This window comes from Stenella coeruleoalba (genome assembly GCF_951394435.1).
Source record: "Stenella coeruleoalba genome assembly, chromosome: 11".
NCBI lineage: Eukaryota > Metazoa > Chordata > Mammalia > Artiodactyla > Delphinidae > Stenella > Stenella coeruleoalba.
Genome location: NC_137157.1, coordinates 61356962 through 61381711, shown reverse-complemented (window position 1 = coordinate 61381711; position 24750 = coordinate 61356962). Strand labels below are relative to the sequence as shown.

Genomic DNA, 24750 nt, shown 5'->3' with positions numbered 1-24750 from the left:
ACTCCGTGCTACCACTGCCGGGGACCCGGGTACGATCCCTGGTTGGGGAACTAAGATCCCACAAGCCGTGCGGCGTGGCCATAAATAAATAGAGTAACTTTTTATTTAAAACAACAACACAGCGGAACTCTTAAAAGCTTACCTGGCAACCTAATTTATAAAAATGAAAGTGAAGCTACTTTCTTTGAATCAAGAGTGGGAGTCCCAGAGCATCTTCCTGACTTAACCCCACACACCCTGTTCCTGGCATACCCCCCTCACCAACTTCTGAGGGAGAGGAAACCCTAGGGCTTTGCGGAACAGTTTGAAACCCACCAGGTTAAGTAATCCTGAAAATAAGCATGAGCTCAAGTGCCTAGGTATCTAAAAAATCAGGGAGATCTTAAGAAAGAGAACATTTTTTATATTTCCTTGATGGTAGTTTCCACTTTGTGACAGAAATGCGATCAGAGGGAATGCAAGGGGATTGCCATTTCTAAAGTTCTGTTCAGTACTTTGCACGTGGGAACCTGAGCGTATTTTCTTCCACACTAAAATATAAACGCTCAGTGTGGTAGGAAGCATTAATAAAGACTTATTCCGCAAATAGTTACAGATCTCCTACTGTGTACCAGGCACTAGGCAAAAAGTGATGAACAAATTTAGACAACGCAATCATGGAGCTTACAGTGTAGTGGGGATATAGATAATAAATAAGTAAGAGAACAGTTATTATAAAATGCAAGGACTTCCCTGGCGGTCCAGTGGTTAAGACTTTGCCTTTCAATGCAGGGGGTGCGGGTTCAATCCCTGGTCGGGGAGCTAAGATCCCACGTGCCTCGCTGCCAAAAAACTAGAAACGTAAAAAAAAAAAAAACAGGAGCAGTGTTGTAACAAATTCAATAAAGACTTTAAAAATGGTCCACATCAAATAAATAAATAAATAAAATGCAGAGTGTTGTGAGAAAAAAATCAACCGAAGGGCCATGACAGAATATAATGGAGGCCTGGGCTGGGGGGTCTCCTTTAACGGAGTCGTGGGAGAAGCCTCATTACGGCGGGTCTATTTGAGTGTTTGAGAAGGAGGCAGAAGGCTGGGGAAAGGAATCCTGGGAAAGCAAATGCGGCCCTAAAAGCAGGAAACATTTGTGCGGCCAGGTCACTGCCGTGGCCTCTCCCGCTGCGGAGCACAGGCTCCGGACGCGCAGGCTCAGCGGCCATGGCTCACGGGCCCAGCTGCTCCGCGGCATGTGGGATCTTCCCGGACCGGGGCACGAACCCGCATCCCCTGCATCGGCAGGCGGACTCTCAACCACTGCGCCACCAGGGAAGCCCTGAAAGGCATTTTTAAGTCAGTCAACCATAGGCGTTTTGTTGCAAGTCCAGTGAGAAGCTAGTGAGAGATTTTAAGTAGGAGAGTGATGTGAACCATTTATGTTTTTAAATAATCACACTTGCTGCCTTGTGGAGACTGCATTGGATGAGGGCAAGAGAGGAAGCAGGAAGACCAGTCGGGAGACCCTTCTAGAAGTCCAAAAGGGAAGATGCTGGTGGCTTAGTTAGAGGAGGGTCACAGAAATGGAATGCAGTGGCTGAATTCAAGGAAGACTCCACAGGACCTGCAGTGGATTCGATGGGGGATGAGGGAGAGGGGTGAGCGGGAATGACCCTCAGATTTCTGGCTTAGAGACTGGATAAATAATTGCGGTGAGAGAAGAGCGAGTTGGGAGAGGGGCAGAGGACTTGCTTTGGACTTGCTGAGCTTTTAGATGCTTATGCGTCATCCAGGAGCGATATCAAACAAGCAACCCAGGAGTTCAGAGGAAAGATACAGGCTGGAGAAGAAAACACTTGGGAAACTGAAGTACCTAGATAATATGTGAGCGGTAGGAATAGATGGTAGATGAGCTCTCCAAGGCAGGAAGAAGAGATTAAGAGAAGAAATGGCCAGCAAATGAGACTAAGGAGGAGCAGCTGGAGAGGTGGGAAGACACCCAGAAACGTGTGATGGCACAGCCACAAAGAGAAGAGTGGCAGTTTTAGAAAACTCTTGGTGAGGGAATGTTGACCTTGGTCTTTAGCCATGCTCCTGATACCCTGATAGAGCAGCAGCAGAGAGCTGGCCGGTATTCCAGCAAAGAAAACAGGGTGGCAGCTCCCACAGTCTGCTGGGGAAGGTTTTCATGAAGCCTCTTCTGTCTTCCTCCCTCCCTCCCCACCCAGAACAAAATCCAAGGTATCGTCTTTGATTTTGTCACTCAACAAGCCTTTGACATTGTTATCATGATGCTCATCTGCCTTAACATGGTGACAATGATGGTGGAGACAGATACTCAGAGCAAGCAGATGGAGAACATTCTCTACTGGATTAACCTGGTCTTTGTCATCTTCTTCACCTGTGAGTGTGTGCTCAAAATGTTTGCCTTGAGGCACTACTACTTCACCATTGGCTGGAACATCTTCGACTTCGTGGTGGTCATCCTCTCCATTGTGGGTGAGTGGGGCAGGCGAGGACGGGAAAGGGACCTGACTGGCCCTGAGGATGGGATTCCGGGGAGTGCAACGAATGACACAGGGCTGAAGGGTGGGCGGGTTACTCTCAGGTGACGCCCAGGGCGGGCGGCCCCCAAGTCAACTTGTGGGCCCGCCCCAAATCCCTGATACGGGTCAGCAAGTTTCTATGAGTCTTCATAGTAGTCTCGGGTTGTAAATTTTGTGGCTGAAGAGGGGGAAAAGATTAGATTTGGTTCTTGCTTTCAAAGAGTTTACATTCTAAGAGGTAAGGTAAAAGAAATATATTTTAAAATCTGGCTACAGTAGCAGTATAAAGTGGAAAAAGGCCTGGTAAGAGATTGTTAAGTTGGACATTAATGAGGAACGTCCTGGTGGTGGCAGCACTTCTGCTGATGGCAATGCTCATTTACTAAGATTTTATGGTGCCAAGTAGTTGGAGAGTTTCTTCACTTGTGTTGTCTCATTTGATCCTTATGACAGCCCAGGAAGCAAGGTATGTTACTATCTTTGCTGTGAAGATGTTCAGGGTCACTCAGTTAGGAGGTGGCAGAGGCAGAACTCAAGCTGGTTTTTAACAGTGACTGACTGTGTGGCATTTGCTTCAGCCTAAGGGCCTGGAAGGGCTCATGTCCTGGCAGGCAGTGGAAATGCTGTCCTATTGATCGCCCTCCCCCAAATTTCCTTGCCTTCCTAAAAGGCATCTCGAATGGTGAAACACTACCTTGGTTCCAGGTGGGTTTGACTGACTTACGCTAGCAGGGGTAGAGTGCCCGAGACCCAGGGAACCAGCTCCAGAGCTGGTTTAGCAAGGTGGTGACCACGGCCACGAGAAGGCAGCTGCGCTCCCACTTTCTAGTTCTGTCCTCCAGAGCAGCGTGTCCAAAAATGTGTTGACTGATCTCATACATTTCTCCCCAAGAAAAGAATCCCATGATGAAATTACTTTGGGCAACACTGTACAATACATTGAATTTCCCTTTGGAGGGTCACAAGGCACATTAGCCTACAGGAGGCTCTTGAAAGTCTTGGAGTAAAGAATTCCGTTTAATACATCATCCCACCTTTACTCAATCACAACACCCTGTTTTCAAGTAATAATAATGTTTCTAAGAGTTTAATGGAACATACTATGTGCTGGTCACCATTCTAAGTGCTTGACATGTTTTAATGCATGTAACCCTCACAACAGCCCTGTGAGTACCATGACGAACAAAGGCAGAGCAGTTACTGAGACGCGCAGCTGGTAAGCGAGCAGGCCCAGCCCCCGGCCTCAGCTCCGCACTCCTAACCTCCCACAAAACACACTTTGGACCATGCTACCCTTGTCCACGTTTCTTAAACTTTTTCTGCCCACCCATCACTAAGTGGGATGGAAAACCCACAGACGAAACCATGCCCCCTATTCTCAGATGGTACTTGAAAATAAGGAGGAAGAAGAGTTTCTTCTGATAATTGGGATTTTTTTAAATGTCATTAATCTGTTCAGAAACAAAAGCTAGAAAAAAATCTTTTTAATTTAAGAGGAGTTTGGGTAAAACTCTCCCTGGAACCTCCTGGAGGACCCCTTAAATGTTGATCCCACTGCCTGGATTGCTGTCTGCCCATCTCTCTCCCCTTGTCTCTGGGCACAAATACACATTCATCCTACAGAACCTTACTGAGGCATCATCTCCTCTCTGAAGCCTTAGTTGCCCACCATGTACGGAATGCAAGTATTACGTACATTACCTGACTTCTTGTGGTCACTGGTTATGACTTAATTGAGAAGTAAAAAGAGGAGAGCTGAGAAATCATCTTGAGTCCTGGCTGAGGCAGAGATTTTCTTGAAAGCTGAAAGTTAAGATTCATAGCTTAAAACCTTAAAACCTGCAGTTCACTACCCCAATATTTATGAATCCTTATGGTTGGAAGAGATTTCTTTATTTAAATGAAGATGTGCTCACACTGTCTTGTGGGGGCCTCGACAGCAAGAGAAGACCCTGAAGGAAGAGCACGTGGTGTCACTGCCGTGCCTTCAGCTGTCGTCTCCCAACCTTTTCATCTCCTCTTCCTTCTGCGGCCCCTCACTGGGCTCCCGTTATCGCTCTTTAGTTTTAAAGGCAAGTGGTCTGGTGGAAGTGGACCCCTGGATGAATGTAAACAGAAAAAGGCCCTCTGATGTGCGTGTTTCACCCTCTACTTTTGTTTTTGTTTTTTTTGCGGTACCCGGGCCTCTCACTGTTGTGGCCTCTCCCGCTGCGGAGCACAGGCTCCGGACGCGCAGGCCCAGCGGCCATGGCTCACGGGCCCAGCCGCTCCGCGGCATGCGGGATCCTCCCGGACCGGGACACGAACCCGCGTCCCCTGCATCGGCAGGTGGACTCTCAACCACTGTGCCACCAGGGAAGCCCCCCCCCTCTACTTTTATATCCTATTAACGTCTGGACATTTTTACCTGGTGATACTGGGTTTTGATGGATGGCTTTAAACACAAAAATCTAGAAGCTCTTGAGTTGAAAACTACTCCCGAGAGGTCCCTTTAGTTTGTAGGCTAGTTTGGTAAGGTAGGAACATGGGGCAATGAGAACCAAAAATATCTTTTCAGAGCCAGGAAGAAGATGCCCTGAGAATTAGCGGCATTAGCGGACTAAGGCTTCACAGCCATTGGGTAGTGAAGTTACGGGGCGGAGCCAGGACTTCTCATTCACTGTTTGTGGATGTGGTAATTTGATAGCATTTTGGAGAAGAAGCCGTAACACCTCAGAAAGTTATGCACGGACAAATCTGAAAAAAAAAAAAACGAATTTAACACCAGAGATCAATCTCACAAACATAATGTTACGTCTCAAAAGCAAGTTAGAGATCTAGAAAGAGAGATACGGTATAATTCCTTAAACAGAGTAGGCTGCTACCTATATATTATTTATGGGTTCGTACATAGCAAAATTATGAAGACACTGGGGTGAGACATGTCATCTGCAGGATAGTGGTCGCTTCTGGGGGTGATGAGTGGAAGGAAGTTTTGTATCTGGGTGTCAGGTACCTAGGTGTCCATTTTCTTGTTTTCTCGGCTTCTCTATATGTTTGAGACATGCGATTTTCTTTTGAGAAAGTTTTTTATTGTGAGGGTTCAGATTGAATAGCAAGGCACTCATTCTATAAAGTCCTTTGAAGTTAAGGGTTCCATAGTGCCAGGCGACATACGTAAAGAGAAAGGGCATCTCTGGGCTCAGTAACACATCTTCTGTTCCTCTTCTTAGGAATGTTCCTGGCTGACATAATTGAGAAATACTTTGTTTCCCCAACCCTATTCCGAGTCATCCGACTGGCCCGTATTGGGCGCATCTTGCGTCTGATCAAAGGCGCCAAGGGGATTCGTACCCTGCTCTTTGCCTTAATGATGTCCTTGCCTGCTCTGTTCAACATCGGCCTTCTGCTCTTCCTGGTCATGTTCATCTTCTCCATCTTTGGGATGTCCAATTTTGCGTATGTAAAGCACGAGGCTGGCATTGATGACATGTTCAACTTTGAGACGTTTGGCAACAGCATGATCTGCCTATTTCAGATCACAACCTCGGCCGGCTGGGATGGCCTGCTGCTGCCCATCCTAAACCGCCCCCCCGACTGCAGTCTGGATAAGGAACACCCAGGGAGTGGCTTTAAAGGAGACTGCGGGAACCCCTCGGTGGGCATCTTCTTCTTTGTGAGCTACATCATCATCTCCTTCCTGATCGTGGTGAACATGTACATTGCCATCATCTTGGAGAACTTCAGCGTAGCCACGGAGGAAAGTGCAGACCCTCTGAGTGAGGATGACTTTGAGACCTTCTACGAGATCTGGGAGAAGTTCGACCCCGATGCCACCCAGTTCATCGAGTACAGTAAGCTGGCAGACTTTGCAGACGCCTTGGAGCATCCTCTGCGGGTGCCCAAGCCCAACACCATCGAGCTCATCGCCATGGATCTGCCAATGGTCAGCGGGGATCGCATCCACTGCTTGGACATCCTTTTTGCCTTCACCAAGCGGGTCCTGGGAGATAGCGGAGAGTTGGACATCCTCCGGCAGCAGATGGAGGAGAGGTTCGTGGCATCCAATCCTTCCAAAATGTCTTACGAGCCAATCACGACCACGCTGCGGCGCAAGCAGGAAGAGGTGTCAGCGGTGGTCCTGCAGCGCGCCTACCGGGGACATTTAGCAAGGCGGGGCTTCGTTTGCAAAAAGACAACTTCCAATAAGCTGGAGAATGGAGGCGCCCACCGGGAGAAGAAAGAGAGCACCCCGTCTACAGCCTCCCTCCCATCCTATGACAGTGTAACTAAACCCGAGAAGGAGAAACAGCAACGGGCAGAGGAAGGAAGAAGGGAAAGAGCCAGAAGACAAAAAGAGGTCAGAGAATCCAAGTGTTAGAGGGAAGCAAAAACTAAACACTGTACAGATTTAAAACTCGCAAGTGAAAGATTGTTTACAAACTTCCTGAATATTATCAATGCAGAACAGCTGTGGAGACACTTTAACCCGAAGATCTATACCAAACGTAGTCTGCTTACCATGTAACACGGTTGCATCTTGAGCAGTGACCTGCCAAGGGCAAAGGACCCTGCTCCCTGGACTCACAGATTTTTCTAATGCTTGGGCAGGTGGTTACTGCATGTTCCACATCAGTCAATGCAACTTAGGACAAAACTAACAGGATACAAAAACAGAGGCGAGGCTGCCGGGACCAGTGTATTTCCGTTGCAGCCAAATGGATTTTATTTTTTCATTCTGTTGATTCTCAGAAGCAGAAAGCATCAATTTAAAAGTTTGTTTGTTCATGCAAACTCTATTTGCATTCTTACGTTAGTTAGGCTAAGCAGCAAAAAGAAAAAAACACACACACTCACATTTAGCCCATGTCATTTAATTGTCAGTTTCTTTGACATAAGCCGCATCTTCTCCACATGGGCTTCACGTGGTTTGGAGATGGGTGGGGGAAAACAATCAGGTTTCTTCAGGCTGAGGAGGACTTGCTCAGGCCAATTCCAAACAATGTGCTCGTTCAATGCGTAGAAATGATTTGCATGATGGCATGCCGTGATCAGAAGTCATGCATGAGAACCATACACCACAGGACACTACTAATCCTGTCCCCTGCACTGGGTCAGCCTTTGGACAGGACCCAGCCCTGCACCGTTCACTGTATTTGGAGGAAAAAAATGGTAAGCGTTCCATACCCGCTGCAATTCTTTCTGAATTCTTAGAAGTCTTTCGTACACCTTCCGGGTAGGGAAACATAACCAACCAATTGACTACCACCACCAACAAAAAACAAACCCAGTCCAACAAGCAGATGGATCCGTTGTGTGTATATGTTTAACAGACATCTCTAACATACAGCCATTGTTGCACATTTTGAAAGATGAACTATTTAATGCTGCTCTCCGTGTCCCATACATGGGGAGATTTTGATCTCAAATGGCTTGTATTAACGTCACTGTAAAACCAAATCCTAGGGCTAAAAACAAAAATCAAAAAAATTTTTTTCATTTCTATCTTGCAATATTTATGATGATTGTTTAGCCTTCATACTGGAGAACTGACTTTTTTGGGGGTAGAGATAAAAGTGCTATTCAAAGTAGCATGGTATCTCTAGAGGGTCATTTGGGGGAACTTAAAACAACCTTTCGTTGGGGGTAAAGGGGTGCTCACTTCATCAGTATCACGTCCTTCTGCATTGTGGCTTTCTCTGGGCTTGGGTTCATGTGGAGAGGGGTTCAGATATTCTGAACAGGCCTCTCTTCTACAGAGGGGTTGTCACAAGCTGACACACTGCACGGTTCCTCTTGCCTCCGTCACATTTTTCCACCAAGCAGGGCTTCCTTTACCCACAGAGGTGGGTGAGGGCCACAGCACTGGAGCTACAGCTGTGCTTTCTTTCATTTATTATTAGAATAGTCACTGGTGGGACCTCAGTAGAGATGGGGCCGCCTCTGAACCCAGCCCACTTGGTTTCTTTACTGCATTGGTTCTCACGAGAAAGCGACTTAATATGAATTCTTAAGAAGTTCCAGCTTCCCCCAGCACATTCTTTCGGCCAGTTTTGCCATCTGCTTAGGGACCTGCCCATTGTCATTGGAGGGTGGCTTTGCGGGGGAGTGTCATAGCTTCCGTCTGTCTCCCGCTTCAGGGAAGACAGTTTTTAGTCCAGGGGTTTCTCATCTGATGACTCGATTTCAGAGCTAAGATGCTGCAGTTGAATGTGTCAGGAAGTCGATACAAAGAGTGAGGAGAGACTTCAGCATGCAAACCAAACAAAATAAATTCTTCCTGAACCATAGAATGGAGGGAGAAAACCCACAATCAGACACACCAATCTGCCTTGCAGTAGAAGCACTTTGGATGTCATTTCACAGTCCACCTGACTAGTTTTGCGTAGAACACACCACAGCAAGTCAGTAAGCAGAGCTTTCTATCTTGTCGGACCATTAGAAACTCTGTCCAGCTTTCATAAGCCTGCTTCTGCGGCACCATCCGTAGTACTTTCTGTACTACGCCTGATACCAGGCTGGGAAGGCGTTTTTCTCGGTGGCCCTGCTGACTGCTAGGATGGATGTATAGTAACGTGTACAGGCTACATCGTAAACAGCACAAAACAAGCTGACGTGTGGTTATTCTTTTTAAGAGAATTATAAATACTGTAATATATCATTTTATTTTATTGGCATGCCTTTTTGTAAATACAAATTATTAACTTATTAAATAGGAAATGGCTTCTGGCTTATGCCATTGTCATGTTTATTTTTATTTTTTATACTTTTCTTTCTTCTTAGAACTTAGATGCTGTCAGCCAATGTACATCCCCAAACCAGACAGACAGACAAAAAATTTTTTATTGCTAATGGTCTTTTCCAAAACAACAAAAAATATATATATTTTTGTTCCAATGTGCAATAAATTCTAACCACTTCTATGCAAGATTTGGCTAAACTTCATAATCGTTCTTGTTCTTAGGTCTTGAGATGGGCAACAGAACTATAAGATCCCGCTCCGTCCTCTAAGTGCTCATGCTAGTGATGTCATTAAGCTACTAGAGCATATTAATGAGATTTTTCTGAGCTCTGACCCTTTTCCTCCCCCAGACCCTGGTCCCCACCCAGCGGGTTATCTCCTCAGTGACACACACGGGCCTTGGTATCTGACACCCATCGGCCAGCTTCATAGGGAAGAAGCCACCTCCACTCTATTTGAAGTTTCACTTTTTTTTTTTTTTTTAACTTTTCCCACCTTCTTTCCCCTCACCCATCGCCCCTCTACCCACCCACTCGCTCACGCACTCTCACCCTCTCCCGCCCTGCTCCACACTTCTTTGGTAGTAAGTGACACCATCACCAGCAGTTTACACCCGCAGTTAACAGGCATTGAACTCAAAGAGTCAGTGATGACGTTCTTGTACGTCTTCACCGAGTGGGTCAGTGGCAACGCTTTGCCAAATATTAACGAAGCCAATCAAAAAGCAGCGGCAGCCACAGTATCACTGCACATATATATATATAGATATATAAATACAATATAAATATTTATTTTTTGTAGCCAGGTCCTTGGTGCAGTATTTATACTCCACAATCCACCTTTAAAAAAGGACAAAAAGCAAAAAGACGTGTGATGCTGTTAATTTAAAACGCAGAGCCAAAGCCACTGAGCAGCAGCTGACACGGTTGCTGGTTTGTGTGTGAAAAACACTTTCCCCTCTTCTTTCCTTAACCTCCACGTTGCTTAGGATGAGGAGACTCCGTAATTTAAAGCAGAGGGCGAGCGCAGGATAAACTTCCCAAGTCAGCGGACCTGCTCCCATCCCTCTCCGAATGAGCCACTCTTGGCATCAGAAGTTGACTGAGGAGAGATTAACAGAAACTCCCAGTCAAAGCCCCTGGAACGACAGTGCCCAGAGTTCTTTTCTTTTTCGCCGCAACCAATGTAAGCTTGTAAAAGACCAATAGTGAAGACTAGTGTATTAGTGAACGCATGGAGGCCAGCACTGCTCTAAACGAGACGTGATAAAAAGTACATCACTACTATAAGCCAAAAGGAAACAAAATAAAAATGACCCTTTTTACTGTACAAGGGAAGCCTGTCTTGGTGTGCGTTTGTTGCTTGACTCTCCCAATTTTTGATTCCTGGGAGGGGTCTGGGAATTGGGACTTCAGCACATTTGGGGAAAGGAGGGGGAATGGAAGGGAGAGAAATCAGAGGGTTTCCTGCAAAGTTCTGGCTAAAAAGTAGGGATTGGAGAGAAAAGCAAGGTCCTGTCCGTCCCCCCCCACCCAGATCCCCAGTCACCCATTGCATGTGGCATTCCTCCCACTACTGGGCCAGTGCTTCAAGGCCCATGAAACCCCTTCCTCATCGGTCCCCCCAGCAGAGCCCCCAGAGAGGCTGTCAGCCAGCCCAGCTGGGCTGGCCTGCCTTCTGCCTTTTTCACGTTTCTTAAGGAAAAAAACCATCCCAACGCCCCAAAGCTCGGGCGAGCACGATGCCCAGCGCCTCCCCTCTGCTAGCTAATGCTGGGCCTTGCCCTCCATCAGCCCCAGGGACAAACCAGCGGACTAGGGCTGCTCTCATTCGCATTCGGCAGGGAAGGGGGGCGCCCTCCCCTTCCCTCACCCTGCCCAGCTTTGGGGACATCCCTCTCTAGGCCGTGTCTCCCAGTCCAGGAACACTCAGGAGGGTTCTGAAGTGCCCACTCTAGTCCGCTCCAGTAGCTCCACTCTGGAGAGAGATGGCTGGTAGGTCAGTCTCCATCCCCCCCCCCCCCCCCGCCCCGCCTCCAGGCCTGCTGTGGAGGTGAGATCGCCATATGGGTTATGACTTTGTGACTTGAGTCTTGGGCATCTTCTGTGACGATGCCTCTTTATTTTCTCAGATGTTGCCCAAAGTTTTGCAAAAAGCTTCGTTCATTTTCAGGTACCCCCACCCCCTAAAGAATCGGCTGCAACTAGCCAGCCAGGGGGACGTCAGGAGAGAAGAAGAAGTCTGGGTTGGGAGGGTCCCGAGGTTTGCACAGTCTGTGCTGTGGCTCAGCATTGTGCTTTCTTGGATTCCCCTTCCAAGAGCACCAAGATTTCCTCCGTCAAAACACTCCTGAGGCACCCCTACCCCTGCCCCCCACTGCTGTTTGCTGTACATAGAGGCTAAGTGGGGTGGGGTGGGCGGGTGTGCACGTGTGGTGTGTGTGTGTGTGAAGAATGTATATAGGTAAAGGGGAGCGTGGTCCAGTGGTTCCAGAAAAGGGACAGAACTCCTGTGTTCCATCCCCAGCTCGACCACTGACTCGCTGTGTGGCCTTGGGCAAGTCACTTAACCTCTCTGTGCCTCAGTTTCCCCATCTGTAAAATGGGGATAATAATACTGACCTACCTCACAGGGGTGTTGTGAGGCTTTAACTAAATGTTTTGTAAAGTGTTTTTGAGATACAGAGGCAAAGGCACTAGGGAAGGGCAAAGTATTATTTGGACTTATGGAAGATGAACTGGTACCATAAATGCTGCTATTCTGAGAGCCATTTTAAACTGCACTGCTCCAACCACCCCCGCTTCTCATCACCAGGACAGCAGGTCGAGAAAATGTCTTTCCTTTCACTTGCTTCTGGGGTTTGTGATTATTCCAGATACTTAATTTTGTTCCCTTGCTGTATCTCCTTCCCTCACCCCCTCGACTTGTTCCCTGTTCCGTTTATGCGGAAATGGCAGAAATGCTTGAGAAATGAGAATGTATAAGAGGATCGGAAGTTTATAGTCTGAAATTTCAATTTTACTTTGTACTGTACATCTTTTTACTTTAGAATTTGCAATAAAGGGTTACGTCAATCTTGTTTTCAACTCTCTTCTTGGACTGGCCTGTCATTCTGTCATTACTCTCACACCGCAGCCCCTCAGCCCAGGGTAGCGGGGGAGTCGAGCACTCCCACCCAGCAGGACCCCACAGCTGTCCTCTCCCCTTCCTCTGGCAGGGGCACAGTCTGAGTAGGATCTGTGTGAGGGCTCGCCCAGGCTCAGCTCCTCTGATGGGCGGGCGGTGCCCCAGACACTCAGGTGGGTGGGAAAAATTTGAGGCTCCAGGTGGAGCTTCAGGAGGCCTTGCCTGACTGGAGAGAGCAGCATCTTGGAGGCAGCAGGCCCTGGAAGTGGGCACACCTCTAGCTGTGCCGCCCCCAGCCCACTCCAGCAGGGCCTCGGAATAAACAGAAATTCTGCACCTTGTTCCAGTCCCCATCCCGTTTCTCCAGCTCCCTTACTGCTCACGGATCATTCCCTCTGGAGCTCAAACTTTTGGCTCAGGCAGCTCTGGATGCAAACGCCTGACTATGCCACTAACTAGTTGTGGCCAGTTTCCTTAAGTGTAATTGAGATAATACCTTATAATCTTGGGTTTTGAGGATTATATCAAATAATGTATGTAACTGCTTAGCCTAGGGCCTGACACACAGTTAGTTAGTGCTCAATAAATGGTAGCTCTTAGTGGAAGAATAAGTGCGAGACAAAGAAGGAACTAAAGCTGACAGCAATTGGGAGGGTCTGCCCTCCCCGGTAGACTGGCACCCGAGCCCTCCTCTTCCACTGGCTGCCCCTCTGGCTACGCCAGTCATTTCCAACCAACAAACCGATCGCTCCCACTTTTACGTATTTCGTAACTTTTATAATATGTCAAAGGCAGCACGCCACCAGGATTGTGCTCCCATTTCACAGCCGGGGACACAGAGGCGACGGGGTATCTGGCCCACCTGCAGCCCAGGCCCCCGGGGATGCGAGGGGCTCTGCAGTCAATAGTGGCTCCTCTTCCCCGCAGCCGGCCACCCCGGAGGGCCGCAGCAGGGGAGGGGCAGGCGGCCAGAGGCTGTGGGGCCGCGCCCCGTCGCCATCGCCGCCCGTGATCCACGGCGTGAGCAGGATGAGCAGCGCCCCGGCGCCCAGCGCCCCACCGAGGCCGGTGAGGAAGCCGAGCGCCAGCGGCCCGGCCCAGCCCGTGGGGCTCCGCTCGTACGGAGCCTGGGGCAGTCGCTCCACGATCAGCTCCAGCTCGTCCCAGTTGGGCTCGCGGGCCGAGGAGCGGCGGGGGCGCAGGGCCGGGGCCGGGATGGGGGCAGCGGGGGCGCCGGCTGGGGGTAGGTAGCTCCGCCCGAACTTGCGCAGCTGCAGCGTCGCCTGCTGGTGGAGGCTCTTGCCCAGCTCCCGGGCCACGTCCGGGCGGCCGCTGCGCCGCAGGGCCCGGGCCACGCGGTCCCACGACAAGGACGGGGCCTCGGCAGCCAGCCAGGCCGCCAGTCCCTCCCGGCAGCCGTCGGACACGTACGCGGGCTCGGCCGCCCGGCCGGCCGGCTCCCCCGCCGCCTCGCGCCGCCGCCGCCACCCCGCCGCCGCCGACGTGGGCACCGGCTTGGGCCGTGCCAGCCGGTCCTCCGAAAGCCTGGCCAGCTCGGCCTCGACGTCCGGCTCCGGCGCCTTCAGGAGCGACTGGAAGTGGCCGCACTCCTCCGGAGTCAGCAGCTCTGCCAGGCGGACGGCCGCGTGAGGGCCCATGGCGTCCACGGCCCCCGCCGGAGCCAGCGCCCAGCCCCAGAGCGCCAGGGCCAGGGCCCCAGCCGGAGCCCGCGCAGCCATCGCCGGGCGGTGACCACAGCCCACGGTGACCACAATCCACGGATTGTGGGGGGAGGAGCTTCGAATGCCCGCGGATGGGGGAGGGGCGCCAACACCCACGGATGGTGGCAGGGATGAGGTTCCTACATCCAGGGACTGGGGGCGGGAGGAGGGGGACACCCAGGGACGGGAAGGGGGGCCCTCCGACACAGGCAACTTGTCGGAGGAGGATCTGCTAACATCCAGAAACTAGGCATTAAGCGGGGAGGGTCTCACAAAACCTGGGGATTGGAGTGAGAGTTTCCCAATACCCAGGGATTGGGGGGGGGGGACTCAGTCCCCCAGGAGGCAAGGATCCCGGGCCCTTAAACTGAAATGCCTGCCCGAGACCTCCGGGCTGTCCCACTAATGTCTCAAACTTAGCAAGTCTCCCACATCTCTTCTAACCCATTTACCACCCCTCACACTCCACCAGAAGCCCTAGACCCCTTGCTCTCCTTTACTTCCGACATGCAATCAAGTCCCACATTCTCTTATTACCTGCTAAATACAAAACATGTATAGACTGTACCATTTCCCGTCCTCCCACGGGTGCATCCAAACCCTCCTCCTCCGTTTAGATAAGGTAAGCTCCTCCTCAAGTCCCCCACCCTCAGGGACGGAACTGGCTTCCTTTCCCCAAGCAAGCTTGGACTGCACTCTGCTCTGCCTCAGTCACTCCCCAGCTGACAGGTCCCTTCTGGGACGCCCTCCCTGCCCCCACACACCCTTTTGCCTGTCTCTCCATTAGGCACCCCTCCTATGTACTCCCACAGCACGCTGCCGCTCTGCCTGTTTACTGTCTGTCTCCGGCATTAGAGTGTAAGGTCCATCTATTGTCCCCATAGCAACTAGTGCATAATAGTGTTCAGTAAAGATCTGTTGAATCCGTGGGTAAACTCTTAACTTGCACATCAGTCCCTGTCCACCAGCCACTAACCCCCTCCCGGCCCCACACACGCAGGCTTCATCGTGGAGCCTCAGCTCCTCACAGGGCATGGAAGGTCCTCCTAGTGCAGCGGTGCAGTTCCATGATTCCTCCCACTTCTCCCCACTCCTGCCCTCACTTTATGCTCTTGTAACAAGTCACAGGTATGGTACAGTTTCCAGCCTCCATAGCTTTGTCAGGCTGTACCCACCCAATCCTGTCCAGGAAGTTTTTCTGACCCATCACTACCACTACCACCACGAGTCAGAATCTTTTCTGGGCATTCCTGAGATAGCCTACGCATCCTCCATCGGGACACTTATCTGGAAAGTAACTAATTCGAGGATTTAGTCAACATATACTCAGTGTCTTCTATGCGTACCAAATACTGTGCCAGATGTGAGAACATAAAAATTTTGACACGGTCCCTCCTCAAGCAGCTTTATCCAGTTGTATTTTCAAATGATCCCTTCTTGAGCTTTTCCCACTCTGTACTGTGGGCTCTCCAGAATGATGGCTGTGCTTAACCATTTCTGTATCCTCAGTACTACGTGGTGTCTGCACAGAGTAGGTGTGTCATAAACCAACTAGAGTGCGAGGGGGTGTCGGGACCTCCAAGGGCCAAGACGGTTGGGGTCGGTGAGCCCTGGGGCAGTGCCCTAGAGCCCCCATGTCCAGGTGCACCAGCTGTTTCTCTTGGAGGGGGAACTGCTTTGCAGGGTCTGGCCTTGGGCTTGCTTTGCCTCCTACAAGTCCTGGGTACGCCCTTAGGCTGAGCCCGAGGACGCCAGGGGGCCTACGTCCCTTGCGCTCTGGTGCATTTTCAGTAATTTTGCTCAGCGCATTCAAGACCTCAGGAAGTTGTGGGTCAAAACCTCTCATGGGCATCTCCATATAGCTTTTTCAGCAAGATGTTCCTTCCTAGTTTTCTGTGTCCCAGTTTATGATGAGCTGTCAGAGTTTGGGGACTGACAGACAGATGGTGGCAGACAAAGGATCCCATGTGACCTGAAAGACTGGAACACACTGTGTCCACACCCTGCCCTCTGTCCACTTTCCTTCCGTCCAAGGATGGAATACAAGTACGATCCTAGCTCTGGCCAGCAAGGGCTGCTCTCCAGGTTCTGAGTGAAACTTCCTCTTCAGCCCCTCTTTCCTCCATGCATACATCTATTCATTCATTCACTCATTCAACAAACATATGAGCCCTTCTTTATCCCTCAGGATTCAGAGCTCTGGGGATATAAGTCAGCCCCAATTCTGAGCCTCTAAGAGCTCAGAATTGCAGGCTTTTCATCTGGTGGCCTCACTGCCCAGCACATGGCGGGCCCTTGCCGTGCCAGTGAGTTAACAGGAGTCCCACAGTCATGTTTTGCTGAAGGAAAAGAAACACCCACAGAGCCACACCCATGGCTCCAGCAGACCTGGAAGCCCAAGCATTCCCCAGAGGGCTCCCCACATCCTGCTGCCCCCAAGAAATCCTCTGGAAACCACGTATCATCGTTTTAATACTGTGTAATACTTTCTTTTAAAATACAGTCTTTTCTGAGGTAGACAGACCAAACTGCAGAGCATCGTCAAACAGGAGATAAATACGTCCATGTACAACACGCATCAAAATGAGGTAGAAATGGTTACAGCTGGAGGAGAGGACCCCAACCCCAATCTGGGCAGAGGAAGGAGAGGGCCAGCTTGCCCTCCCCCCATCCCTGCCCCTGGATTCTTTGGTATGCCCCCCCAAACACTGCCAGAGCTGGACCTGCCCTTCCCCACCCGCCTCAGTGCCCATGAGGTAGGTGCTATAGACTGGAGGCTGTCTCCTTGTGCAAAGCTCCCCAAGGCCAGGAGAGGAGGCAGTGGGGGCCCTGGGTCCTGGTCAGTGAGCTCTTCCCCCAACCCCCAGAGCTGCCTACCTCTTGAAGGGAAGGCTGGGATCCCAACCCCACCTCCCCAATGCCCTCCACCCCCCCCATACACATATACACACCTGAGAGGACCTGCTCACTCCCTGCTCCCCGCAAGGGCCTTTCAGAGCCAAGACCCTGCACCCACTGCTTCTGAGGCACCAAAGCCCTGCAATCAGCCAGCTCCAAGGAGTGGAAGGCCAGGGACCAAGGGGGGAAAGGGGGGAAAACAGAGCAGCTTTCCTTTTAGCACTCCTAAGCCAGCACAGGCCCTTAGCACCTTGGCACCTGAAATGTCCCCCACGGACTTCCTTCCAGCTAGTAGTGGGAGGTGGTACAGAGACTGCAGGAGCTGTAAGGGTGGCAAGGAACAGGAAAGGCGGCTAGGGTGGGAGAAAGAGTTGGGGTGACAGCTTGTCCCCCCCACCTTTGGACCAAAGGTCAGAGCTGTGAAATGGGCTCCCTGAGGGGGAGGGGCGAACTGCCAAAGCCCCATCAAAGGAGAGCTGGTGGGAAGAAGAATATGGTTCTCACGAGGAAGCGTGCCCGAGCCTGGGCTTCCGGGGGAAAGTCTGGGTGGGACTGAGAATAAACCCCCAATGTTTATTCAGGGGAACACAGCCTGCCCATCTCTTTCACCCTCTCATAGCCCCTGGAGCTCTAGACCTAGGACCCTACGAGAATGGGGGAGGTACAAGTCCCCACAGAACCTTCTCCTGTAAAGGATGCTCATGCGCCCCTCCTCAGGGCCTCCCAGCAGGCCCGGGAGGCGGAGTCTGTAGTCAGTTTTGTGCACAACCACTTGTGGCCAGACTATCTTCCCTCCCAAGGAAATCTCCTTAGCGTGAGTTACAGGAGACCCCTGCCTAGACAAGGGCCAGGTGGGATGGCCTCTCTGGGGACTTTCTGCCTGGATCATCTTCCCATTTGGACCCTCTCAGCCTACTTTCTGGGTCTGGGGCAGGCAGTAGACAAGGGCATCCCAACTCTGGATAACTAACCCTCCACAGAAAACACCCCACTAAGCTGAGGGGTGGGCCCAGCAGGAAGGGAACAAGACCTGCCTCCTCCCAAATTCCACAACCCACCCCCCCTCACCCCTACCTACAACCTTGGGCCTGAGCAGGAAGCCCTAGCAATACATTCTGCTTCTGTCCCAAGAAGCACAGGGGTTTAAGTGTGGCCTCTGGGTCTTCCTCTCCCCTTCCCCACTCAGAAAGGTCTCACTTTCTGAGTCTTCTGGGAGAACCTGCTTCCCTGGGAGTGAAGGGGTAGGTGGGGACACACACAGGAGAGCAGCCAAAATCTAACATTCTTTCTGAGGTCAGTTTCTTCCTGAGTTGTCAAAAGAAAAAGAAAAACAGCAAATTCTACACATCTTACAAAAATAAGAGGCCTAAAATATTAAACAAGCTACATTTCTGGGGTTTCCCCCCTCAAAAACAAATAACAACAAAAAACCCTTCTTTGGGTGGTTCTTTTTTTTTTTTTTTTTTTTTTTGCTTGACTCCCACAGACCCAAGGTTTCAGCTGGGTGATGGATACGGGGTGGGAGGGGACTCCCTACCCCTCCTCTTCAGCCCCTAAACCTCCAGATCTCCTGAAAGGGACACTGCAGACTTTGAATGTGAGGGACAGAAGGCAGAGAGAGGGACCAAGAGACAAGAGAGGCTGGAGAGCAAGGGATGGAGACAGAAGCACAGAGGGTGATAGATGGAGAGACAGGGGAGGGAGGAGCAAAAGAGAAACAGGGCCAGCGCCGGGGGGCCGGGGGCGGGGGGGAGGTATGGTCAGTGACAAAGCGACGGGGAAAGAAAACTACGCGAACGCAGAGAAAGGGGGAAGTGGAGGAGGGGGAGGGAGCCATTCAGAAAGCAAGAAGACAAAAGGATTGTGGCGAGAGAGCAGGAGTTCCTTCGGCCCCGGGCCGGCCGTCCGCGGGGCAGAGATGGCGAGCTTCCCGTCCACAATAAATAGGAAAAACCTGAGTACACAGCGCATACGGCATCTATCTGCCTAGCAGAAGCATTTTCCTTCCCACGAAACAAAAACATCCACCGGCAGCCCCCTTCTCTCCCCCACCCCATATCCCTCACTCCGCGAACAGAGGGCCGGGGAGGGGGGCGGCGGCTCCCGCGGCCTCACGGAGCGCCTTCAGTGTCCGAAGCCGTACATTTTGTCCCACTCCACGAACGAGTCCAGCTCCTTGGGCGAGGCCCTAGGGCCCACCTTGGCCAGCGCCGCCTCTAAGTCCTTGTAGGAGAGGGGGCGCTGCAGCCCCGGGAGGCCCGCCCCGGCCGCCGCCTGCTGGCACAGCTGCCCCAACTCGCCCCCGGAGAAGCCCTGGGTGCCCTGCACCAGGGCCGCCAGCTCCCGCTCGCTCAGCGCGCAGCCCTGCTGGGCCAGCGCCCGCTGCAGGATCTGCCCGCGGGCCGGGCCGTCGGGCAGCGTCACGTAGAAGCGGAGAGCGAAGCGCCGGCGAGTCGCCTCGTCCAGGGCCGCGGGCCGCGAGGTGGTGCCCACGACCAGCACGCCGTCGGCTCCCGCGCCGCAGCCGCCGTCCAGACAGGCCAGGAGCGGCGCCTGCAGCGCGCCCGCGGCGCTCGTGCCGTCCTCCCGAGCTGACAGCAGCGCGTCCAGCTCGCTGATAAGGAGCACCGCGGGCGGGCGGCAGCGCGCAGCCGCGAAGGCGGCCTGGAGGAGGCGCGTGCCCTCGGCGGAGCCCGGCGCGGCCAGCGTGGCTCCGCGCAGGCGCAACAGCGTGGCGCCCAGCTGCGTGGCGAGGCAGCGGCCCAGCAGCGCTTTGCCGGCGCCCCGCGGCCCAAAGAGCAGCACGGTCCGCGGCGGGCGCGGGCTGCCGGGGTAGGCGGGCGGCCTCAGCAGGGGCCACACCAGCTCCTCCTCCAGCGCCGCCTTGAGCGCGCCCTGGCCCGCTACGTCCGCCCACTGCACCGGCGGCCCGCAGTCCACCATCTTGCTGGTCACCAGCTCCAGGGCCCCCGGGTCCACACCTTTGGGAGGCTCCCCGGACGGCACCGCGAAGCCCCCGCGGGGAGCCGGCGCCGGGGATCGCTCCGGAAACTTCTCAAAGGGCTCGAGTTGCGGGCCGTAGACGGGGGAGCCCAGGACCTTGAGGGGAACGCCGCCACCGTACTTGCCTGATGCCTCCTCCGCCGCTCCCGGCGGCTTCGCCCGGAACCCGTTGCCCCGACACTCGCCGTTGTCCGCGGCGGGGTAGGAGGCGCCGTCGGCCGCCGGGGCCTTGGCGGGCTCGAAGGCGTACTTGCGGTAGCGGCCCTCGGCGCCTTCGTCGGCCGCCTTGCGCTTCAGCGACACTCCGGCCTCCGAGGCCCCCTGAAAGCCGTAGGAGGAGGGCGGTGGGCGGGACGGGGCGGGTGTGGGCAGGGGCGTGGGCGCCGCCAAGCCCGAGGTTAGGTAGGGGGCCGGGGGCGGGGCGGGCGGCGGCGGGAGGGTCCCGTAGCCCGGCTGCGCGGCGTAGCCTCCCGCTGGGTAGTTGTACAGAGGCCCAGAGGGGCCATAGCCCGGCGGGGGCGGGGGCTGCAGGAGCGCGGCCGGGGGAGGCGGGGGCAGCGCGGCGCCGGTCTGCGTACAGTAACCGGGCGCCAGGTACCCCCCGCCGTAGCCCGCCGCGTACTCGGGCGCTGCCGACGGGCCCCCGCACGCGTTGCCGGCGTAGAGGGGTTCAGGTAGGTTACCGGCTAAAACCGGGGAACCCCCGAGGCCCCCGGAGCCGCCCCCAGCGCCCGACTTGGTTCCCGGGAGGCCCTCGTGGAGCGAGGCCAAGGGGTAGGGGGTCTCCGGCCCCGGCCAGGGCTCGGGGTCCCCCTTGGCGCCGTTGAGGAAGGCGGCGTCGCCGTAGCCGCCCAGGGTGGGGCGCTCGTAAGGCGAGTCCAGGACCCCCGAGTACTTCTCTGCGTAGCGCTTGAGGAGGTTGGAGGCAGTGAGGGCAGAGATGTCGTCGTGTGCCCAAGCATAGTGGCAGCGCTGGCGACCCCCGGGGGGCAACTCCAACTTGTGGGCCGGCGACGGGGTGGTGGAGGAGACGTCCAGGTGCTGCTCTGGCCACTGGTTGAGGGGCTGGGCGTGTTCCGGTGTCCAGTGCATCTTCGACAGAGCTTCAGGCAAGAGAGAGAAGAGTCTAGTGAGACCCTGCAGAGCCTCTGAGAGCCCGTCGACTGCCAGCCACAGGCCGACTTTCTTAAACCTTAGCTTGGGACAGGCTGGTTTTCCTGCATCCACCCACACCGTTCCACCCTCCCTAGGCCGTCTTCTGGCACCAAAAACACCATATTTGACTTGCCCCTCATGTCCCACAATTAAGTTATCTGAAAATACTTTCCGCAGATCCAAGATGGATCTGAAAATGACATGTTTGGCCCTAACTTCACCTTCTAGGTAACGACTATTGTTTTGTCCTGGCCCCTCTAGCCCTGCCCTCTAGGACACATGGTCCTTACTTTTAGACCTGTTGTAGTGAAGGGTCAGGCAATGGGTAGTCCCCCCTTCCCCCACCCCCAGCCCTGGGAATAGTCAAACCCAGGTGGGGCTCATTCAGTAACAGATATTTGCTGCACACCCACCATGTGCTGGGCACTACAGAGGCACTGGGGTTGTGTAAAGGCCCCTGGCCTAGCGGTGGCCCAGCAGTCTGATAGTCCTAAGTGCTCTGTTCACCTTAGCCTTCCCTGAGGCTCCAGGGGCTCCCTTTGGGCCTGAAGTGAGGGATACCCGTGTCAGTGGCAGCACCATATCGGCACTGGGAAACCCCAGAGGCTGACCCAGAAGCATTCACTTCCTTTCTACTTGGTTTCTTTTAGTCTCTACCTGATGAAGTTAGAGCACCTGGGTTCCAGACCCAATTCTGCCCATGACGACTGCGTGCAAAGAGCAGGTGCTGACACCGGCCTTGTTCACAGAACGTTACACCACAGTACAAAAAGTTTGTTTAGAAAAGACATATATGTCTTCTAGAGAAGACGGGACAAAGTTAGTTCACAGCAGTGCGAAGTTAGTGCACATAATAGAAAGTGGGTCACAAATTTGTCTCGGAGCTTCCCAGGAACCAAATAACTCATCTTGCAAAGTGAAAAAAAAAAAAAAAAAACACTGTCATACTCAAAAGAAGCAAAAATGTTCCTGGCATTGAGATCATGGAACTTTTTTTCATGGACCTCAGGAAGCCGACCTGTGAGATGTAATAAAAGTGGCATCTTCAGTGGCCGTGCTGTAAACACGGCAGAAGTGTTAACACGGCCGTTTTGTCCACTGTCCCTCAGCACCAGTCCAGGCGTGGGCCACACTGGTAAAAGGGATCCAAGGCCTGGGGAACAGCACTCGCCAGGCATATGGTTCCAACTGGGTGGCCTGATCCGAGGATAACATCTCAAAGACTAAATGGGCCCGTGACATGCCAGAGAAGATTTTTGCTGATGATGATTATTCAAACCTAAGCTTTTGATAAGACAAGTTAACCTTACAGGTTCAATATTCTTTCTTCAACAAAATTTTATCGAGGGACTTCCCTGGTGGCACAGTGGTTAAGAATCTGCCTGCCAATGCAGGGGACACAGGTTCGAGCCCTGGTCCGGGAAGATCCCACATGCCACGGAGAAACTAAGCCTGCACGCCACAACTACTGAGCCTGCATGCCACAACTACTGGAGCCCGTGTGCCCTAGAGGCCATGCTCCGCAACAAGAGAAGCCCCCGCAATGAGAAGCCCGCGCACTACAATGAAGAGTAGCCCCCACTCGCCGTAACTAGAGAAAGCCTGTGCGCAGCAACGAAGACCCAGTGCAGCCATAAATAAATAAATAAAATTTAAAAAAAAATTTTTTTATTGAGCACATACTAAGAGCTGTGCTGGGCATGGGGGCAGGTTGAAAGGTGAATATGATGGTTCAACCAGGTGGAGGAGACAGACAACATCCTTTATGAGGTGGGAAAAGAGAGGTGTGTGCTCAGAGCTCTAGGGCTTGGGGGGATGTGCCATGCCTGGTTGAGAAGGCCTCACCAGGGAGGAGTATCTTTGCTGGACCTTCAAGGGTGAGAGACCAAAACTGACCAGACCGGCTAGAGGGTTCCAGCCCCTTCAAAGATGCAGGGCACAGTGCGTTGAGAAAGCCAGGGCTGGAATAGTTCATATGCCCTCTTCCCTCCTTCAAGATGCCTTACTGCCACCTTCTGGAAAATCGTCATAATAAGTCTACAAATCTACCACGTCTATGATGTGAACTGTGCCCCTTTAGAAGTAGGGCTCCTGTGCAGTGCACGGCCTACATAACCTATACGCTGTAAGCCTAGAGGGAGCACCAAGAACTGTTGGGTCCCTGGAGCCTTGCAAGTGGGTATATGTGGGGGGAGTGGTAGAAGAAGAGGCTGAAAGTAATCAGACCGCTTCTCAGGCTCTCCACAGTTGCCCTTACTTGCAGCAGCCTGACTGTATCACCTCTTATGGCTGTAACCTGATGTCACTGGGTGAGGACAGTCTTTGAAAATAAAACTATTTACTCTCATCCCCGCTGCCCTAGGGAAGGCATGAGCCACGGATACTAAATCTTTAATAGAGGAGTTCTTAGATTTGTTTCACCTCCATCCGAGAGGTGGTCCTGGCCACCAATGGCAAGAGAGCAGAGCAGAGACAGCAGAACTGAGGGTGAGGTCTGAGGGATGCAGATATGCAGCTCCTACGGAGGGGTCTCCGAAGAACAGAGGCTTTACCTGTTGTCAAACGGGTAATGTCCTGGGATATCAGAAATCCCAAGTGGTTCTGCTTGCAGGGTCATATGTGGTAACATCAGAGTCATACAAATGCAAAAATTGTGTTATGACCTAGCCCCCCAAACCTGTTTTTTTTTTTTAAATTCACTATTATCTGTGAATATAGATAGGGAGCTTTGGCTCCTTAATATAGGGAAAAGAGATTTGAATGTGATGAGAGCACTTTCCCTGAACTTATTAAACTGGGCATGCTGGGGGAAAAGGGTGGCCCCTCCCAGAAGGACACACATAGACACAGCAAGGAAGGCTCTGGGTGTGGACTTGTTCACACACATCTCCCTCGCCCACTGCCAGATCCGCTGCCCCTCCTTGTGGCTGTCCTGCAGTATCCTCCCTGCCCCTCAGCCGGCTCCTGCCCTGGCCTGCAGCAGTCTTCACTCAGGTCCCCTCTCTCCAGACCAAGCCAGCACTCGGGCCCTGGTCCGCATCGAACCACTCCACCTCAGCCATTGTGGACTCCGGGAACCCACTACCTCTGGCCCTCCAAGCCTGTCCTCCCAGCTCCACACCCGTCTGTCTCAACTGCTCCGGGCCTAGCCCCTTGCAGGCTCTCCTAGCCCCTGCCCAAAGGGGCCCTTGTCCACCACAGCTCATCCCACACACTTTGAGATTGTCTCTACCCTCAGTCCCCTCAGATACTGGCCTTCCGCTCCAGGCTGTTCTCTTCCGTTTTCGCCAGGGGCACGTCTCCCTCACCTCTGGCCTTCTATTTTCACCTTTATCTCCATCTGCATCCATTTTGCAGGCCAGGCGGCCTGAGGGTCCCTCCACCTCAACCCATGACCCCATCTGGCCCAGGCTGGGACCTTGCCCCATGAATGAACTATTCTTCCCCACTACCATGGCCTGGCTTCATCCCTACAGCAAGCTTAATTCTTTCCCATTTTCAAAAAGACTTCCTTTACCCTAAGTCCCCTACTAACTACCAGCCCATCTCTCTTGCCCTTCTCCTTCATTCTTCCCTCAAGCATCACTCTGCCTGCAGTGATAGCAG

The 24750-nt window shown here is 52.9% G+C and overlaps 3 protein-coding genes and 1 long non-coding RNA gene across 4 annotated transcripts in view; 1 reads left to right on the top strand and 3 right to left on the bottom strand.

Moving 5' to 3' along the window:
* The window catches only part of SCN8A (sodium voltage-gated channel alpha subunit 8), a 174531-nt gene extending 164766 nt beyond the window's left edge, over positions 1-9765 (top strand). The window contains exons 26-27 of the mRNA XM_079937623.1: positions 2203-2473; positions 5733-9765. Of these exons, the coding sequence (XP_079793749.1) occupies positions 2203-2473; positions 5733-6880 (1419 nt within the window). The 3' untranslated portion in view covers positions 6881-9765. The remainder of the gene's footprint in view (positions 1-2202; positions 2474-5732) is intronic.
* Positions 2618-5738, bottom strand: LOC307194488. Its single transcript, XR_013830565.1, has 3 exons — positions 4928-5738; positions 4437-4618; positions 2618-4323 (listed from the first exon to the last, which is right to left on the bottom strand). It is a non-coding gene; the product is annotated as an uncharacterized lncRNA (long non-coding RNA).
* Positions 9766-11402: 1637 nt separating the features above from the next.
* Positions 11403-14130, bottom strand: TMDD1 (transmembrane and death domain 1). Its single transcript, XM_079935960.1, has one exon. It carries the CDS (start codon positions 14104-14106, stop codon positions 13189-13191), a length of 918 nt encoding a protein of 305 aa, XP_079792086.1. The 5' UTR covers positions 14107-14130; the 3' UTR covers positions 11403-13188.
* Positions 14131-14636: 506 nt separating this feature from the next.
* FIGNL2 (fidgetin like 2) overlaps positions 14637-24750 on the bottom strand; it is a 29250-nt gene continuing 19136 nt past the window's right edge. The window contains exon 2 of the mRNA XM_079937622.1: positions 14637-21092. Within this exon, the coding sequence (XP_079793748.1) occupies positions 19111-21081 (1971 nt within the window). The 5' untranslated portion in view covers positions 21082-21092 and the 3' untranslated portion in view covers positions 14637-19110. The remainder of the gene's footprint in view (positions 21093-24750) is intronic.

Coding starts and splice junctions, on each gene's coding strand:
- TMDD1 (XM_079935960.1), bottom strand. CDS start 14,106: ATGGCTGCGCGGGCTCCGGCTGGGGCCCTGGCCCTGGCGCTCTGGGGC.